Here is a 21,245-nt window from a genome sequence, read left to right as displayed (position 1 = left end):
TGTAAAGTGACCAAGTCGAGTTCGGAGACTGGGGCACGATGGACTCCGAGCGCAACTTGGACAGTTTGGCAACCCTACTCATAAAGAAAATTGAGTTCGTGAGGAAATGTTTACGAACTTGTTTTTCGGGATTAAGGGTGCTTATATTTTATGGATATGAGGTGGAATAGCTTTAAAGCTGTTTTAACTTTCGGGAGCTAGCTTAAGCGTTTTTCTTTTATTTTCTTCGATATTTTTATACCGATACTTTTGGTGTTAATTATTATTTTACTTAAAATAATCGGTGCAGTACATACAATAAACATCCGAATCTCATGTAGTCATTTAAAATTACCTATTATTTATTTTAGATCGTACTTTAGATATTATTAAACGAGCTTGTTTATTACTCATTTAATTAGATAATATTTTTTTTGCGTAAAACATAAGTAAAATGTTGCATTGGTATAATGTTTTTAAATTAAATCTACCAATAAAGAGTAAGCGGTACATCGACTAAAAGTCAGTAACACGTAAGTATTTAGCAATCAAGCTAAAGGAATTTGACTATATGTGTTTTGCATATAAAAACTCATCATACACTTGAGCAGTATTCAAGTTTGATAATCCAAATTCCGCACCGCAGGGTAAGCACGGTCACTAATTAGACTATATCTGTCGTCAATACAATATCAAAAAGATTTTCGTACCTACACGAGGTAATTGATCCTGTACAGATATGATGGTCGTTCTTGTCTACGTGACAGCGTGATAAAACGATGTCCGTCACTTTCTCTCCCGCGATGTTAAAAAGTAAGTTATTTTATCACGTGGATAAAACCATCCATAATACGCCGGCTGATGATCTACATAGATAGGCATATTTTCGTAATGAACAAGCATCAGGGTATTTAAACTATTCACGCGGCCATTTTGTCATGAAATTAAAAGCGAACGTGCCAGACGGGTGAGGGGTGGGAGATTCACTGTCGCCCTGTAGGGGGAAGTGGAAAATTTGCAAGGAAATCAGGGCTGGCGGCGGAAAATTGTGGAAATAGTGTAACTTGACGTGATGAAGAATGACATCTAGTTGACGATTCTAGGTGGAGTACTCATTTATTTTTATCACTATGCAAATGACTTTGATTAAAGTAGTGATGTTTGCAATGAATAAAGCTTCAGTTATAGATTCTGAATTAGGTTTCAACAAATAGAGCGAAAATTGTTTTACTCAAAATACTAATGATCAAAATTTAGGAAATTTTTCTTTAGAACGATCAATTACTAATTATAGAGGTCTCAAAAAATATTTTTTATCAAATCCGCGATATAACATAATATAACCATTCAATGTATTTATGTCTTACAACTATTTTTAAATGAATATGTATTTTTACATACGTACACGATTTCGTGACAAAAGCTATCTCTCTGACTCGATTCTTGGCTCATCTCATAAGAAATCTCGAAAACTAAACTGGATATCAAGACAATGCCTGTCGTCAACCTTAAGAGTTGAATATCCAATTTTATGCAGACAAACTGTAGACGACAGTAAAGTTATATATGTATAACCGTAAAGGCACTCAAAAAGTGCAAAGTTTCTAGCAAATAAGGGTTGCCATTATATTGAAAATTTATATAAATAGCAGGTTAATGAACTTATTATTGCAATTATACGGAGGCGTGCTGTATTCATAACAAACTGAATTTTATAAGATATACACTCGGTAACTAAACATTATTATTTTATGTACCATCACGCTCCGCGATTGTTGAGTCATTTAGGGTCCTAGCTAAATTGGTTGTTCAATACTTACGCTATAGAATTTATAATTTAGCAAGAACCCTAAATGGCATTAACAATCCGGTGAGTTATAGGCCTCTTTTTTGTTGATCTCTTAAACAGGCTCATCTCTTATGCAATAACCGTTTATTCTTCATAACATAAATAAACTAAGTCATAAATGTCATACTCGTAGGCCTATGGAATGGACTGATTAAACATTTTTGAAGAAACATCCTTTGGTCCAATCAGATAATTATTCCAAACAAAAGAAGTCTGGTAAAAATCTAGATTATTAAACCTAGTGTCTAAAAATATCTATTCCCAAGCTAACCCTAGATACAGATGAGTACCTAGAGTAATTAAAGTTGGGCTCTTGAGCAAGTTAGCGGCGAAGCAGTAAGACAGGAAAGGGTTCACACTTCAATTTAGGTTCATTGGCAAATGTCATTTCCCTTCTAAAAAGAGTAGGGCGAAAGGGTGCAAATCGCAAATTACTTTCATATAAGTTTCTGGCATGTGTGACACATTATCTTATCACATATCTAACCTATCTATCTAATACCTTTAAACGAGTAATTCTTGTTTATTTATATATATATTTCGGGGATCTCAGAAACGGCTCTAACGGTTTCGATGATTTGGCTATATGGGGGCTTTCGGGGGCGATAAGTCGATCTAGCTACGTCTTATCTCTGGGAAAACGCGCATTTTTGAGTTTTTGTATGTTTTCCGAGCAAGATTATTACGAGATATGCATGAGTGTTACTATTTGCCGAGAAAAACTAACAGTATTCTGAATAATGTTTATTGCAAATTTAGGCAGCTATATTAGGTTGTTTTGAATTTTTAGTTAAAGCAAGTAAGAATATGAATAGGCTGACTCCCGTAAATCGATTATAAAATATCGATCATAATTAATTAATTTCCTCACAGTAGCAGTGAAAAGCACTTTGTAATGACTCGGCGGAAAGTGCGATAGGCGGACGAGCTAGTTTCAGGACCGACCCGACAGGGGAGTGTACTATTGTTATTTTTAAAGGGATTAAAAACCCTACCATAAATTACCTAATGAATTTGGTGCGCTGAGTTTCATCAGTGTGTGGAAAGTAAAATTGTACCTAATACAGTCAGCAATGCTGACTCAGCAGCGATAGTATCCGATGAAACAACGCACCAAAAGTATCTGAAATATTTTCTCGTCTTTTCGTACAACAAAGTGTTTAGATACTTACTTATAACCTCTACATTTCGCGTTCAATAGTATGTATGTATGTATGTATGTATTTACTTTATTGTACATAGAAATAAAAACACGAGAAACACAGTTAAAGAGTCAATTAAATACAACAAAGGCGAACTTATCCCTGAATGGGATCTCTTCCAGTTAACCTTTGAGGAAATGAGTAGGACAGAAGTAACGATGAATGACAAACAAAAACAAAAGTGTACAATACTATGAAGTATTTGAACAAATTAAATTATTTTTCAGAAAATATTTTAATTTGTTTATTTTTATTTGTATTTTTGTGTTTGTTTGTTTGTGTGTTTGTTTAGGGGGCGCCACAAGCCTTCAGTAGGAAGTGCATATACTTGGAAAATTTGACTAATGTCGCTGTGGCCCGGTGGCCGAGTGGTTCAGGCACCTGCCGCGATAGCAGAGGACGCTGGTTCGATTCCAGCCTGGGGCACTGGAGGCCTTGGTCACTTTTTCTTAGTATATGACATTTATTTCAGTTTAAAAGTGTACAATCCCTAAAATAAATGAAATGCAAGTTTTGAATACACGTTACTCCAAATATACATAAATAGAAATATAACAATACACGAATACAATAGTATGTCAGAATCTAATTGTTTGACATATATACACATATCTATTTTTGTCAAGCTAATAAAATATCTAGATACTTTTGACCCGTAGTCTGATCTGCTACTTTTGATGCTGACTGTACCACCTGTACGCTAGACCGGGCCGGGGCCGGGCTGGAGCTTCCAGCGCTTCATTTTCTATGGAAAGCACCACGTGTCCGCCGATCATCCGGCCCGGTCTAGCTTGAATCATCCTTTACTTTCTAGGATGAGCTAGAAATAGAATGAGAGAGAAAAAACGAATGGCTATTATACTGTAGGTATATGTATAATATTTATACAAAAATATCAGACTGCAAAGAAAAAACACAATATACGGCGATACCAACCCTAATTTTCACCTTGTCGGCTCAAGGAGAAAGTTTGCACAGAAGCAGTAAACAACACGTACTCGTTTCCTCGAGCTTTATATTTCAGTGTGGTAGTCATTCGTGTGTGTTTTCAAAGGGACGCGTTCTTGTACACTTTGAACAGTAATTAAGTAGCAAATGTGACTTAAATTTTTTGGGAAGCAACGTTTGACTACACTTATATCGACCGTGATTACCTTTTGTAGGTATTGTTTTCGAGCTCCCGATATTTCGACGCAGTTATCATGCGTCTTGTTCACGGGTAAAGGTGACAGTTAATTTCCAACGACAGCAGTACTACCATTCATTTTACTATGGAAATTGACAATAACACCGACGCGTTTGTACTAAGTAGTGCAGCTGCGGTCAGAAATGGAATGTTACCCTAACTGAAAATAACGCAACGTTTAGCAACGTTTGATTGTTTGGGGACCTTAATTAGGTAGTAATTTAAAATCTTCTTTAATAAGTCGCTCTGCACGACCCCGCGTAACACTCTTTAGTAGAGTAATATTTTCATATTAAGTAGGCGTATGCTGTATGGATATGATCTAACAGTGTCAAAAGTGACGTATCTTCAACCAGAAACATCAGCATCACTTTTGACACTGACACATTGTGGTCGCACATTCGCTGCATAAATTGGCTATGTCAGTCATCTGAGAGTGCACCAGGAATTCTCAGTGGTAGAACCACTGGGTAGAACGCAGTCGCTGTGGCCGAAAACGACTAGGAGGAGATGATGATGAAGATGATAGCCATAAAAAAAACAAATCAAATTTATAACCTATTTTTACAAACTGAATACGCCTCCAGATATAATAATACAATTCCTGGAAATTTAAAGAAAAACCAATGCAATTAAGCTTGACACTAGTTAGAATTAGAAAGTTCTAAGAAAAAAGGAGTTACTTAAGTAGGTAGGTAAGTACGAAAACAAATACCACAAGCTGGCTTTTAATTTGTTTGCATGCATTCTGCGATAAATGTGTCAATTTATAATGATCGAATCTACTTATTTATATAAGCAGCTTACGATGTTACACCTGGCGAGAGCGAAGTGTAATATGACGTTTCAATTCGATTGCCCAGAAAATCGCAGAAGTTCTTATGAATTTTCGATATATTAATACAAAATTTGTACCTATCTTGTTATTAGTAAGCGTTTCACTAACTTGGATGAAAGTTTTGTAATTTGTGCAGACAGAGTGCACCTTCTGAACTACCGCACTGTGGCATGTATTCAACAAAGTAGTCCCAACACCGTAAAGTTCTGATGCACTTCAATTACTTACGCTAGGCTTCACTGTGCAAGTGTGCATTAAACTTCCTTGAAGAATCCTAATTAAATGTTAAAGTGTGTAAAGGTTCTAGAGTTTTTTATTATCCGTATTCTTTTTAATTACATAAATAATAATTTGAGAAATACATTTTTACTGCCATTAAAACTGCCGTACTGCCGTTGTGCTTCTCTTCCCTTCCCTTTTCTCTAGTCAGATCCGGTGATTTATAAGATTAACCAATATTCATTTTTATTTATTTTTGACTTTTATTTTTGTGTTTACAAAATTTTACGTTTAAATTACGTTCAACTTTTTCTTCGAGGTTCTAAAGAAAACAGACAATAAGGAAATAAAACTCGATAAAAATAAAAACCTTACAAGTGTACATTTTAAGTACATTCATGCTTTACTTGATCATATTTATCACAGGAATATTATTGGCATCATCATCATCATCATCATCATTGGCCACATCATCTGTTGTAGATGTTTGATGCGGCGCTTGTGTGTTTATGGGGTCCCGCATCGCCGTTGATGGCTATATAGTCCTATAGCAGCGCGACATTTCTTGCCACAACGATCGCACACAAAACGCGAGTCCGCAGGAGGTGGTAGAGAACGACGAAGGTTAATAACAGGACAGGAATAGCTAGAAAAAAGTCGAACAACAAAAGAGTCAACGATCCAAAATTCCAGGATCGCCAACCCTATAATCTCGCCACATGATCCAACCGCAAATATAATGAATTTGTCACTCGACAGTTAATTTAGAGCAGATGAACGGCCGAGCTGAGTTATTAACATAATTGCAATAAATTAAGGACGTGAGCGAGTTTGTGGAAGCGGCGCCAATGAGGAAAATTAGGGGAAAGGTAACGTTATAAAGGAGCTGTAGGAACAAAGGTTGACTTTTGCAGGATTAATGTATGAAGCTCTAAAAGATTTCGTGTAAAAATAATTAAGGTGCCATTGGAACAAAAGGTTTACTTTTACGGACCATTTAAAAGAAAAGATTTAAAAGATGAGTATGAAAAAGAGTTAAAAATTCAACAAGAATAGGTGACTGTCCTTTTGTTATTCAAAATTATACCAGCCTGTTGTATAATACAGTGCTGGAGGGCGAATTACGAGATTCTTTTCAGCTATTATTGGCCACTTTCAGAGTCTGTTTAGAACAACTTTTGTTCTTTTTGACATGAGATTGCTTTTAAATTACTTCTTCCGTACTTAAATAGCAGATCAAAAGGGATACATGAGGCAAAACTTTGTACAATATAATCAGTTAGGAAACATCTGACAAGAGTATTTTCGGGCATCCTCTGTGTAGGGTTATTACAAAAAAATACCTACCTACTATTTTGAATCCCGATTGGTTTGGATATAATAATTAATAAATAATATTTTTGTAGAAGGGGCTCGAGGACAATTGACTCAAATTAAAATGAAATGGCGTTTCTGTTCGCTCTGCCGTTCCTATTCATTTCGAATTTTGTACTTGCGCACCGTTTTGCTATCATCACGCTTAGCTTCAGTAAGATGATCAATTAATGCATACCCAGTTTGTTTTTCCCAACACAGTGATCCATATAAGCCATACCTTTTGCGGAAAAGATTGAAGCACTTTCAACCAAGCTCCGTACAAAAACAGAACAGACCAATGAAACGAACCTTCACAACACGATTATGAACCTTTTGAAACTGTGCATACACTTAATATCACCACGATTACCATAAGAGCGTATGTAAGTATCAGCTTCAGTAACATTCAGCTATTATCGGTTATCATGGGGCCTGGGTCAGTACCCTTATCAAACCTTCCTTAATTGCCCTCGGGCCACATCTTAATTAGTAACAGGCCCTCGAGATGATGAACAGTAATGGTATTAACATATTCACGACGGCTTTGTATCCTTTGGGAATTAAGAAAGGTGTGATATGAGGATTTTAGTTGAAAAGCCAAAAGAGGTGTCATGCATATTGCATGTGTCAGGATGGAATGAAAGGACATGATTGGAAATCTTTAAATCTGTCGAAAGAGCGGGCTTTATAATTACATTTTCGCCTTATTTTTGCTAAAAAGCTTAAAACACCTGCCACGTGTTACGTCTGGGCGGTTAAAGCAAGGCTTATGCGGTAAATGAGTAGAGACAGACGGCCCGCTTCGAACATTAAGATACGTCAGTTAATAGATTTAGAAACAATCTTAAAGTCCGAATCGGGCAGAGAGGCTTGTAAGGTATCTAGCGAAAATATGATGGAAATTTGATTCCAGGCACTTACATTGAAATCAATTTGGTATCATACGTATTTTACTTTTCTGGGCATTCCATATTAATAAGAAGGTAGGATATTGTATAAAATCATAAGACTCTAAACTCACCTTTACTAGAATCTCCAAGGCCTCAACGTAGGACTTCTCTGTGTCGTACAACTCGACGACGACGTGTGTCCGCGTGTCCTGAAACAACATTAAGCACATATATGAATATTACAACTTTGTTCTTAATTATTAACACCATAGAAAAAAATATACTACGACATGAAAAGTGATGCAAAATGTTGGACCCGCAAATTTCACAACGGGGTCGAAGTAACTAGGTTGTAAATTGCTAACCTACGTGTATTAAATAATAATCCTGTGACGGCTGTGACTAACGAATTGGATACTTCGATTATTCCGAAATGTATTCCTTAATATTTCTTAAACTATTTAGTACTGAGTCCAGGGTCGCGTTTTCTAAAAGGCGTGTAACCTGCAACAATATTTGGTAGGTTGCAAACAATTTAGCTTTGGAAAGTACGATACCGTTAATTAACTTGAAAGCTTTAACAGTGAAGTTACTCATTTACACAGCCTAAGCCAAACTCGTCACTAAAGAAACAAACCAAATTGGTAAGTTCATTGGCAGTCCCTTCTGCAAAGAGCCAACGCTGATAGTAAACCTCGAATGACTGCCAAACAAGTAGTCACCACGTACACCCACCGAGCCGCAAAATTCCATCGCCACTTTATGAATAAATTCTTTCATAATGTGCTTATGCAATTGTGCAGTTCGTTGTAAAATTGTTCTAAGTAGGCGCGATATATGTACATCTCCCTATATAAAAAAGTTCCGTCACATAGAAACTTATAGACAAAATGCAGCTTAAACCGATTTTTAATAAGGTAGGACCTTAAAATTTGAAGCATATTCTCCAAATGAAATGTAAAGCTTTCTTTATATCATGATATTATAAAATTCAATCCCTAGGTGAAAATTTTAGCGGCCTTTACACGCAAAATAGTAGTGGGAGAGGCCACCTTCTTAAATTAGTGAGCAATAATAGAAATTAGAGTGCCAAGAACATGCTCGTATATTCGTACCTTATTTCAAGAAATTGGTCGATCGATGTAGCGTGTCTAAGAATACTAACTTTTGTCCGTCTAGGTATTACAGAACTGGGTTCACCCTGGGTTCACCTATGAATAGCTGTGACCTAAATGTCTGAAATATTAAATCCTGGGCATCCAAATGTAGTAAATAGTCTTTATTATTTGAATTATTTCTAACTTTTTCAAGAACGGTGTAAAAAGGTCTTAGCCTCATTTTTTTTGTTTGACGATTTGGCACAGATTAAGTAATAGCAGTATTTGATAATTCATTTTTTGTTGCATCACATCGACGAAGAACTAACAAATATCGACGGGTCGAAACCACCTGAACAAAATATCAAAATCGATTAATTGTAACCATTCTACTCATAAATTCACAATATTGACTCCTAAACAAACCCCAAACAGAAGCTTGGCACAAATATTTATGTTCTAAATGAATTTTAGTTTTGTGTTATATTTTGTGCTAATAAACATTTCTTATTCTTATTTTGAAGATCCATTGTGCTTCCGTGGCACGTGGGAAAATCATGTTATGATGGGCTGCCGGTTATCAGCGACCTCGTGCCGGATCGATAACAACTCATTACGGCTACTGGCCGTATTAGCTTACGATGTATAATATTTATACGAGTATACAGGGTGATTCAGGAGACGTGAGCAGGACTAACACTGCGCATTTCGTAAATTATAAGCGACTGTTTCGTATCAGTATTAGTGAGGTTAACGTTAATTTTTTTTCGTTATTAATTTATTTACGACATGCATGGTCACCCTACAATTAGAATACTAAACTACCGATATTCTGTGTCAAATTGAATGTCATCACTGTCATCACGGTCTGGTTACTTTTGAAAACTCGTATCTCACTCAAGTTTGACAGTTTCTTTCTTCGTAATCAAAATGCTGTCATTACGGTTAAAGAGGTTTTATGTTTATTAATTAGGTCTTGTAGGGTGACTATGATTGTAGAGAATTAAATTTGCCCTCACCAAAAAGTTAAAAAAAAGGAAAAAGTATGTTTGTTTCACCTAAATACGACGGTGATCGATCAATTATCAGTTACTGAGTGTGCAGGATTAGTCCTGCTCACGTCTCATGAATCATCCTGTATACATATCTTTATAGGGTTTTTCTGTAAAAATAATGTTTATTTAAGATTTTTTTGGAAGATTCATGTCTAATACAGTTCAGAAGTTGCTAAGCGGGCGAAGTGTTCAAATTTACCTTGACACGCTCTTATCCTATTAAGTATTAACAATAAAGTCGCGTCTAGATCATTTTGATCACCTGGCCCGCTTAACAACTTCTGCTGCTGGCTATACAGGTGCGTGCGTTAAGAATAACAAATCAATAATAATATAATTTTACGCAATGAACAACCTCGTTTGTTCTAGAAACTTTTTCTCCTGTCCATAGCTATTCACCGCGGAAATATAACGAGCGTCATGTGCACCTTTGCACCGTGAGCAACTAGAAGTCATATTTTTGTTTAGTTGTAATGTTTTAGGATATTTTATGTGCTTTATTAGTTTTATTAAGCAATAAAAAGTCAACAAAATATAACGGTCAATAAATAAGCTACTAAACTAGTCCACTTACGTAATAATATTAATTACACTTTAGGAAATAATTGCGGGTAGCAGCGGGGATAAAGCTTTTATACCAAGGACGTAATTAATCGCAAGGAATTGACTAAACACAATATAAACACCACGCAGTATATTGATGTTTTACCAACGTCCGCCAACGTTGAACATATCTGTATAATTCGTACCTAATTATGCACTCGAGATGCCGAAGGTTCAAAGAACACAGTTTTCTAAAAACAGTAGCGCTTTTTTTTTCATTTATTAAAGTTCTAAACATTAAATGAATCGCAGAGTTTCATGTTTCTTAACTGCTAAGCCAAAAATGGCTTGTTTACAGCTAGAGTTCGGACTAAATTCGTATAGGTATGTTATAATATTGTACACATGTTACATTAAAGTTATTTTTTTATAAAATATACTCGTATTCATAATTACTAGATGATAACAGGTATTTTTTATATCTTTCGTTGATTCAGGATTGGTTAGGTATAAATCACAATACGGTTGCCAAAAATATCCGGTATCCTGGGCAGGTAGAGCCAAAAACCTGAACCTACGGGGCCTTATAAGATTATGACATGAGTCACACACGTATCAAGAAACTAGTTGGCTTTTTTATTACCGATTCAAAACAAGGTAAGTAGGTACTTGTAGTTGCTAATATGTTTGATGTATAGGTATCGCGTACCTACCTGTATAGGTTCCATTTCTTTTTATTATATAATAATAAACACCTACATGTCTCAATGATTTGTGTAAGATTTAAGGAGATAAATTACTGGTGTGAATATTAATTGTTGTGGACGAGTGACAATGGAACTGGGTCAAGTTTTGCCCAAATACATAAATGAGTATTGAAATAAAACGGATTATATCACGTATATTGAATAGGGATGATGATACTTGTTGAATTTTATAACAAAATCTAGTAAAATAGATGGCAAATGAGCAATTTATCACAATATTGTGGATATTAAAATAATATATGGAAATAATACAAAAATACAGCACCTGAAAGTTTCAAAATGTAAGTTTTTTTTTAACTTCTAAAAACGAAATAAGTAAAGATACCATTCGATTACTCACATTTTATCCAAAAAAGATCGTATGGCAATTATATACATAAACGCAATATTTCACCGACAATAACGCAATTTTCTTGTTTTGTTCATACTTCAAGATGGACTCTCAGTGACCTTGACGTCACGTTCACTTATCGTTTTGTTATAGTGGCAGCCGTACGACCCGAATTTCATAGAAACACTGCAAATCGATGTACAGGTTAGCCATTTGGCACACGCATACTAGACGTCAAAACAAAATTTTTGACCCGCAGTTCCTAAAAGAATTTGTGTGTGTGTGTGTGAGTGCCGAGTCATTTTATTTTTTGTATAGGAAAAAAAATTTTGGAAAGCGATTCTAAAAATATACCACATCATTACATTTCAGCCATTTTTTTTAAATTAAACCAAAAATAATTTTCAAAACATACCAAGTTTGGGCTCCTTCAGATACGATATGGCTGATTTTTTTTTTGTACAATATATCGCAAATGATACGTGATATCCTCATATTTAACCCTAATAAAGCAATTTTGAAAATAATTTCATTAAGTTTTTTTTTATATTTTTCAATTTTACTAAGTGATACAGTCCTACCTCAGTACCTATTTTACGAGACTTAATGGCACTGTAGTGCAGATATGGTGTATATTAATCATAAAATGATATGTAATATCCATATATCCAACGGGGAATACCTCTTTAACCCTTTTACTGCGCCTTTTCATCAGCTGGTATAGTTTTGTATGAAAAACTAAACAAACTATACCAACTGATGAAAAGGCGCAGTAAAAGGGTTAAAGAGGTATATGGATATTACGTATCAATTTATAATTCATATTTACCGTATCTGCAGTACAGTTCCATAAGTCTCGTAAAATAGGTACTGAGGTAGGACTGTATCACTTAGTAAAATTGAAAAATTAAAAAAAAAAAACTTAATGAAATTATTTTCAAAATTACTTTTTTGGAGGCCTTGGTCACTTTTTCTTAGTATATGACATTTATTTCAGTTTATAATTTATATAGTAGTGTTTCTACTTGATAAAAACAAATTAAAATATTTTCTGAAAAATAATTTAATTTGTTCAAATACTTCATAGTATTGATTGGCAGCGCCATCTCTCTCGCTAGCTCGGTATCATCATGAGAATGATCCAGATAGAAGGTTCGAACCATACTGTTCTACCTTAGAGATGGCCAGGGGGCGCCACAAGCCTTCAGTAGGAAGTGCATATGCTTGGAAAATTTGACTAATGTCGCTGTGGCCCGGTGGCCGAGTGGTTCAGGCACCTGCCGCGATAGCAGAGGACGCTGGTTCGATTCCAGCCTGGGGCACTGGAGGCCTTGGTCACTTTTTCTTAGTATATGACATTTATTTCAGTTTATAATTTATATAGTAGTGTTTCTACTTGATAAAAACAAATTAAAATATTTTCTGAAAAATAATTTAATTTGTTCAAATACTTCATAGTATTGATTGGCAGCGCCATCTCTCTCGCTAGCTCGGTATCATCATGAGAATGATCCAGATAGAAGGTTCGAACCATACTGTTCTACCTTAGAGATGGCCAGGGGGCGCCACAAGCCTTCAGTAGGAAGTGCATATGCTTGGAAAATTTGACTAATGTCGCTGTGGCCCGGTGGCCGAGTGGTTCAGGCACCTGCCGCGATAGCAGAGGACGCTGGTTCGATTCCAGCCTGGGGCACTGGAGGCCTTGGTCACTTTTTCTTAGTATATGACATTTATTTCAGTTTATAATTTATATAGTAGTGTTTCTACTTGATAAAAACAAATTAAAATATTTTCTGAAAAATAATTTAATTTGTTCAAATACTTCATAGTATTGATTGGCAGCGCCATCTCTCTCGCTAGCTCGGTATCATCATGAGAATGATCCAGATAGAAGGTTCGAACCATACTGTTCTACCTTAGAGATGGCCAGGGGGCGCCACAAGCCTTCAGTAGGAAGTGCATATGCTTGGAAAATTTGACTAATGTCGCTGTGGCCCGGTGGCCGAGTGGTTCAGGCACCTGCCGCGATAGCAGAGGACGCTGGTTCGATTCCAGCCTGGGGCACTGGAGGCCTTGGTCACTTTTTCTTAGTATATGACATTTATTTCAGTTTACTTTATTAGGGTTAGATATGAGGATATCACGTATCATTTGCGATATATTGTACAAAAAAAAATCAGCCATATCGTATCTGAAGGAGCCCAAACTAGGTATGTTTTGAAAATGATTTTTGGTTTAATTAAAAAAAAATGGCTGAAATGTAATGATGTGGTATATTTTTAGAATCGCCTCAAAAAGCCCTTTCATACAACATCACACACGATAGGTTTCTAAAAAAAAAAATATTTTTCCCATACAAAAAATAAAATGACTCGGCACTTACACACACATACAATTTTTTTTAGGAACTGCGGGTCAAAAATTTTGTTTTGACCTCTAGTATGCGTGTGCCAAACGGCTAACATGTACATCGATTTGCAGTATCTTAAAGTGCACAGGCTAGACTATTAGGGGCGTTTCGCGAGTGAAGTACGACTGTCGGACTTTGACTATAATTTCTGACTTTTGTATTGCTTTAAATGCAAAGGGTCCCGTATAGACATTTGATCCTAAAAACAAACCTGATTGATTGATACCATAAATGAAAACTTGTCATCTAGCCTATTCATCCCCGACGTTTCGAACCCTTTACGCGATATAACCCGTTTCAATAGTTTTATTTCATGAGTAGGTAACTATCGCGGTAACCGAAGACAATATTAAATGAGTATTATTTTAGCCAAAACGATTAGGGAGCACTCCGTCCTTGTAAAAAATAATGTTTCTTTTGCCACTTACGATGAAAAATACCTATTTATTTTAAATTAAATCATCATCAGCATCATCATATGGACCCGGGTATGTCCTTAAACTACGTCCAAGACCACCGGTGGACGGGCAGCAGCGTCCCTCAAATTCGGTGTACTCGACTGCGATCGCCAACCCGCCTGCCAAGCGTGGCGATTATGGCATTCACCCCCCATCATGATGAGCACAATAAAACCACGGTCCCGAGGTTCCGGCGACCCCCGGTGCTCTGGCTATGGTAGCGGTCAGGGCATTAGCGGGGTCAGGGGTGCTAAGAATCTCCGGCAAAGATCCGGCTACCCGCCCCGACGACGACTGGCCCTGGTAACACACAACATACGCACTATGAGGACTGGCGAAAAGATCTGCGAGCTGGAAGAGGAACTGAGCAGGTTACACTGGGACATTGTAGGGTTATGCGAAGTCCGTAGAGAGGGGGAGGACACGACAACTCTGAAGTCTGGTAACTTGCTCTACCACCGGGAGGGCGACCAACAGTCCCAAGGTGGTGTCGGGTTTCTCGTTCACAAGTCCCTCGTAAACAACATAATAACCATCGACAGTGTGTCGAGTAGGGTGGTATACCTAATACTCAGAATATCCAAAAGATATTCGCTGAAGGTCATTCAGGTATACGCACCGACCTCGTCACACTCCGATGATGAAGTAGAAGCTATGTATGAGGACGTAAGTAGGGCCATACATACTTCTAAAACCTACTTTACTGTTGTTATGGGGGACTTCAACGCAAAGTTGGGCAAGAGAAGCGGGGATGAGTTGAGAGTGGGGCAATTTGGGTATGGGCAACGGAACCCTAGGGGTCAGAGGCTGGCCGACTTTCTGGAGAGAGAGGAACTCTTCATGATGAACTCTTTCTTCCAGAAGCCGCCTCACAGGAAATGGACCTGGATGAGTCCTGACGGTTCCACGAGAAACGAGATAGACTTCATCATGACCGACAAGAAACGGATATTCAGTGATGTCTCTGTGATCAACAGGGTAAAGACCGGTAGTGATCACCGAATCGTAAGAGGCACACTGAATATCAATATTAAACTTGAAAGGTCCAGCCTGATGAAGTCTACGCTCCGACCTACTCGAGCCCATGTTCAAAACCCCGAAAGCTTTCAACTCGAGCTCTCTAACCGCTTTGCTTGCCTAGAGAACTTGGCTTCAGTGGACGAAATCAACGACGGGCTAGTGGAAACTGTCCACACAGTAGGGTCTAAGTTTTTTAGACCCCGCCGTAAAGATAGACCTCAGAAATTGACCGAGCAAACCTTAAACCTCATGGCTGAACAACGCTCGCTACAGTTGCAGTCTCCCGATGACGCGGAGTCATATAGGCAGCTCAATAGACGTATATCTAAGTCCTTGCGACATGATCTGCGTCTCTTTAATACTAACCGTATTAAAGAGACTATTGAGCGAAACCAAGGCTCCAAAGTGTTCGCAAAGGACAAGTCTATTGGGCAAAGCCAGCTGACAAAGCTGAAACGGGAAGATGGCAGCATAGCGTCGAGCAAAGCGGAGGTTTTAGGTGAGATCGAGAGGTTCTATGGACAGTTATACACTTCGATCGCAAAGCCCGTTGACAGCTTGGTAGGAGATCCAAGAGCCAAGCTGTCCCAACATTATACCGAAGATATCCCGGACATCAGTCTGTACGAGATTAGGATGGCCCTGAAGCAGCTTAAGAACAACAAGGCGCCGGGCAAAGACGGAATCACTTCAGAGCTTCTGAGAGCGGGTGGAACACCGGTACTTAAAAGTCCTCCAGAAGCTCTTTAATTCCGTCTTGTCCGAGGGCATAACGCCTGAAACATGGAATAGAGGCGAGGTGGTGCCGTTCTTCAAAAAAGGTGATAACAACCTATTGAAGAACTACAGACCCATCACGCTTCTGAGCCATGTCTATAAGCTGTTTTCAAGGGTCATCACGAACCGTCTCGAACACAGACTTGATGACTTCCAGCCTCCCGAACAAGCCGGTTTCCGAAAAGGCTATAGTACCATAGACTACATCCATACGCTGCGGCAAGTTATACAGAAGACCGAAGAGTATAACTTGCCATTATGCTTAGCGTTTGTGGACTATGAGAAAGCCTTCGATTCGGTGGAAACATGGGCGGTGCTTGAGTCTCTTCAGCGATGCCATATTGACTATCGGTACATCGAAGTGTTGAAGTGTTTGTATAGTAACGCCACCATGTCGGTCCGAGTACAGGAGCAGAGCACGAGGGCGATTCCATTGCGAAGAGGCGTAAGGCAGGGAGACGTTATTTCTCCGAAACTGTTTACTGCCGTAATGGAAGACGCCTTCAAGCTCCTGGAATGGGAAGGACTTGGCATCAACATCAACGGCGAATACATCACTCACCTTCGGTTTGCCGACGATATCGTAGTCATGGCAAAGTCGATGGAGGAACTCAGCATGATGCTCGATGACCTCAACCGAGTTTCACAACGGGTGGGCTTGAAAATGAACATGGACAAGACGAAACTTATGTCAAATGCCAATGTTGTGCCCATCCCAGTCTCTGTTGGGAACTCGGTACTCGAAGTTGTTGACTCGTACATCTACCTAGGACAAGTAGTCCAATTAGGTAGGTCCAACTTCGAGAAAGAGGTCAACCGCCGAATCCAACTCGGTTGGGCAGCGTTCGGGAAACTACGTAATGTCTTTTCGTCCGACATACCTCAGTGCCTCAAGACGAAAGTCTTTAATCAATGTGTGTTACCAGTGATGACTTACGGCTCCGAAACGTGGTCTTTCACTATCGGCCTCATCTCAAAACTCAAAGTCGCTCAACGAGCTATGGAGAGGGCTATGCTCGGAGTTTCTCTACGTGATCGAATCAGAAATGAGGAGATCCGTAGACGAACTAAAGTCACCGACATAGCCCACCGGATTAGCAAGCTGAAGTGGCAATGGGCAGGCCACATTGCACGCAGAGAAGATGGCCGATGGGGTCGAAAAGTGCTCGAGTGGAGACCACGGACTAGCAAGCGCAGCGTAGGACGCCCACCCACAAGATGAACAGACGATCTTGTTAAGGTCGCCGGAAGACGCTGGATGCGGGTCGCTTCCAACCGGCACGTATGGAGATCCAAGGGGGAGGCCTATGTTCAGCAGTGGACGTCTTATGGCTGAGATGATGATGATGATCATCATATGAACCAGAGGACGTCCACTGCTGGACGTAGGCCTCCCCCAAAGAGTGCCACAATGACCGGTCGTGCGCCACCCGCATCCAGCGGACTCCCGCGACCTTTACCAGGTCGTCAGTCCACCTTGTGGGGGGTCTACCCACGCTGCGCCTTCCGGTACGTGGTCGCCACTCGAGAACCTTTCCGCCCCAACGGCCATCGGTTCTACGGGCAATGTGCCTCGCCCACTGCCACTTAAGTTTAGCGATTCGGAGGGCTACATCGGTTACTTTGGTTCTGCTGCGGATGGCCTCATTTCTGATGCGATCACGCAGAGAGACTCCAAGCATAGCCCTCTCCATTGCCCTTTGGGTGACTTTGAGCCTTCTTATGAGGCACACAGTAAGCGGCCACGTTTCAGTTCCATATGTCATCACTGGCAACACACACTGGTCGAAGACTTTAGTCGCGGAATATTGGACAAAAAGATGTGCCGTAGCTTCCCAAACGCTGCCCAACCGAGTCGGATTCGTCGATTAACCTCTTTCTCGAAGTTGGACCTACCTAACTGGACAGTCTGTCCTAGGTATTAACATATAATCGTCTACAACTTCAAGTGTAAAGTCTCCGTTAAATTAAATACATTACTACAAAACCTACATATTTTAAACTTTTTGGTTTTTACAATTTGTAATGCTCGGATTCGGAATAATTGATGTCGGATGAAAAAAAAGCGTACTGCTTGACTGATGGTAAGCGGATTGCGTAGCTAATGAACGCTTGCAGCACCTGTGATACTACGTGCGTATACTGACTCTTCAAACATTTATGCTAGCCCTTTTTTAAAGAACCCATAAAATATTTGCTCAAGAAAACCCCGGCAAGGAGTTCATTCAACTTACGTTAAGCTTATTAGACCTGTTATCTGTCCCTTTCACTCATTATCGCCGTTCTTGTCACGAGAGTCTTAGATATAAGACATTGATATTTAAGAAACGGAAACCTGTCACTTTGTACGAAAATTCCCGTAGATTTTTCATTTTTAGGGTACGGACCCGATGGGTAAAAACGGGATCCCGAAGGGTAAAAACTAAAGGGGCCCACTGATTAACAGTCCGCCGGACGGTATCGGCCTGTCAGTTGTTCGGAACTGTCAAAATTTTGTTCTAACTGACAGGCCGATACCGTCCGGCAGACTGTTAATCAGTGGGCCCCTTTAGACTCCTCTGTCCATCTGTCTGTCTGTCCGTCAGAAATACTAAAAACAGAATAAAATCCCACACAACAAATGTGATTTTTCTGCCGTTTTTTGCGTAATGGTACGGAACCCTTCGTGCGCGAGTCCGACTCGCACTTGTCCGGTTTTTAGGGTTCCGTAGCCAAATGGCAAAAAACGGAACCCTAATGGATTCGTCATGTCTGTCTGTCTGTCTGTCTGTCTGTCTGTCTGTCTGTCTGTTTGTCCGTCCGTATGTCACAGCCACTTATTTCCGAAACTATAAGAACTATAGTTGAAACTTGGTAAATAGATGTATTCAGTGAACCGCATTAAGATTTTCACACAAAAATAGCATAAAATAGAAAAAAAAACCAATAAATTTTAGGGGTTCCCCATACTTAGAACTGAAACTCAAAATTTTTTTTTTCATCAAACCCATACGTGTGGGGTATCTATGGATAGGTCTTCAAAAATAATATTGAGGTTTCTTATATCATTTTTTTTCTAAACTGAATAGTTTGCGCGAGAGACACTTCCAAAGTGGTAAAATGTATGTCCCCCCCCCCGCCCCTGTAACTTCTATTACATTGTTGCATAATTTTAGTCCCACTTCAAAATATTCTTGATATTTTCAGTAGTCTCGGGAATATTCTAGAATAAATCTAGTGTATAGTAGAATGTTCTCGAATCTTTCACGTAGGGTATATTATAAGCGCGGGCTTGTTACAGGGATTTAGTTAAAATCGAAAAAATGGACCAACAACATCATCGAGTGATTTACTTATACGAACACCAATTGGGAACCAGTTCGAGGGAAACAGCAAATAAGATTAACACTGCTTTTGGCCCAAACACTACTACCGATCGCACAGTACAAAATTGGTTCCAGCGCTTTAATGAAGGAGACACAAGTCTTAAAGACATTCCTCATACTGGTCGCCCCGTCACGTTTGACGAAGAAGCATTGCGGCGCGAGCTTGAGTTGCATCCGGATTCCACCACCAGGGATTTAGAGAAAACTCTTAAATATCACTACAGTACCATAGATCGCCATCTGCAGTCGATGGGTTACCGTAAAGTTTTGTCAAGATGGACGCCTCATGCTTTGACCGATGCTCAACGTGTATTACGAGTCAACATTTGTGAAAGTCTGCTGTTGCGCCCCCAAAGAAAGAGCTTCCTGGAGTCGATCATCACTGGAGACGAGTCCTGGGTCTTGTACGAGAACGTTACACGAAAAGCCTTTTGGATGCCTTCCAATAAACGGCCACCAACACAGCCGAAAAGCAGTCCGCATGGCCAGAAACTTCTCCTGTCAGTTTTCTGGGATTCGCAAGGAATGTTGTTGTGGGAGTTACTGGACGACCATCAGTACGTCTACCATCAGTTTTGACATTGACATAACGCTCACGTCTACGTAACTTACTTTCTATGCATCTCGCTCGTACTCGCATATGCGAGCAATAGTGCAAGCGAGATGTACAGAAAGTAAATTACGTAAACGTGAGCGTTATGTCAATGTTAAAACTGATGGTAGAGGCTCAGACTATCAATGCCGAAGCCTACGTGAATCAACTACAGAAGCTGGCGAACGCTGTTAAAGAAAAAATGCCAAAACGTCTCGAAGTATCATTACTTCATGATAATGCAAGACCACATACGGCGAAAACGACCTGTAAATTTCTAGAGGAGCTCGGTTGGACAACAATACGTCACCCACCTTATAGCCCTGATCTAGCACCTTCCAACTATCATCTTTTTCGGGCTTAGAAACAGCATCTTCGTAAAAAGAAATTCGAAAATTCCGGCGACCTAAAAAATTACCTTGCCAACTTCTTTGTCTCTCAGCCTTTTTCATTCTGGGCTAAGGGTATTGAAACTTTGCCTAGCAGATGGTTACATGTTCTAGATAATGATGGTGATTATATTGTCGATTAATTGTTTCAATAAATAATTGTTACAAAAAAAATAGTTTTATTCCAAAGTGGGAAAAGAATTATGCAACAACCTAATAAAATAAGAGAATGATAACACAAAAAAAGAACAACGGGTTGCACTCCGGGAGTGCCGACAGAAGTGAAAACTCAGTGACTAGTCCAAAATGTCTGCACTTCTGCAGCACTATGTATAATTGACCCATCCTCCTTTCTATTGAAAAACTTTAGTTCCGAAATTGCTGGTCAGTGAACTTGTTTAAAATTCGAAATTCAAATATGTAGCGTTAATTGTTTAAAATTCGAATAGAAATTGTAAAGTTACCTTGCAAACCTCGCATATAAATATATTTGGTCATGATATTTTGAGTTTTATTCATCAGTACTAGAGTTCACTTTTATTAGCGATTTCATCAAGATGTAGCTTTATTGAATTATATTTGAGTGATATAAAGTTAGAATGTAACTGTGAGATCCTCGTATTTCAACCCGTACAAGATTAGAACCTTTTTCATGTAATGTCATTGAGTTTTTCTTTATTGATTTAAATGCCATATAAATGAGTGGCCATCTAAACGTTACGGTCACGTGATCGCTGTCTCGAGTTTATAATTTTTTCCCCACCTCAAAAAGTGCCCAGCGCCGCTAAAGAAGTTTTCACTTCAAAAATATATGATGTACATTACCATGCAAACCTCCACAGAAAATTGGTTTGAACGAGATCTAGTAAGTAGTTTTTATTTAATACGTCATAAATCGTAAACCGCAATTTTATTATGTTAC

At 38.9% G+C, this 21,245-nt stretch overlaps 1 protein-coding gene across 3 annotated transcripts in view; it reads right to left on the bottom strand.

Moving 5' to 3' along the window:
• Window positions 1-21,245, bottom strand: part of LOC134794781 (rho guanine nucleotide exchange factor 17) — a 180,897-nt gene that overhangs the window by 18,955 nt on the left and 140,697 nt on the right. For all 3 annotated transcript variants that reach the window (XM_063766587.1, XM_063766571.1, XM_063766577.1), the window contains exon 4: window positions 7,651-7,728. In XM_063766587.1, coding sequence (XP_063622657.1) covers window positions 7,651-7,728 — 78 coding nt within the window. The remainder of the gene's footprint in view (window positions 1-7,650; window positions 7,729-21,245) is intronic.

Source organism: Cydia splendana, chromosome 1 (genome assembly GCF_910591565.1).
Source record: "Cydia splendana chromosome 1, ilCydSple1.2, whole genome shotgun sequence".
Lineage (NCBI taxonomy): Eukaryota > Metazoa > Arthropoda > Insecta > Lepidoptera > Tortricidae > Cydia > Cydia splendana.
The sequence above is the reverse complement of the archived record's forward strand: the minus strand, read 5'-3'. Positions and strand labels throughout refer to the sequence as shown.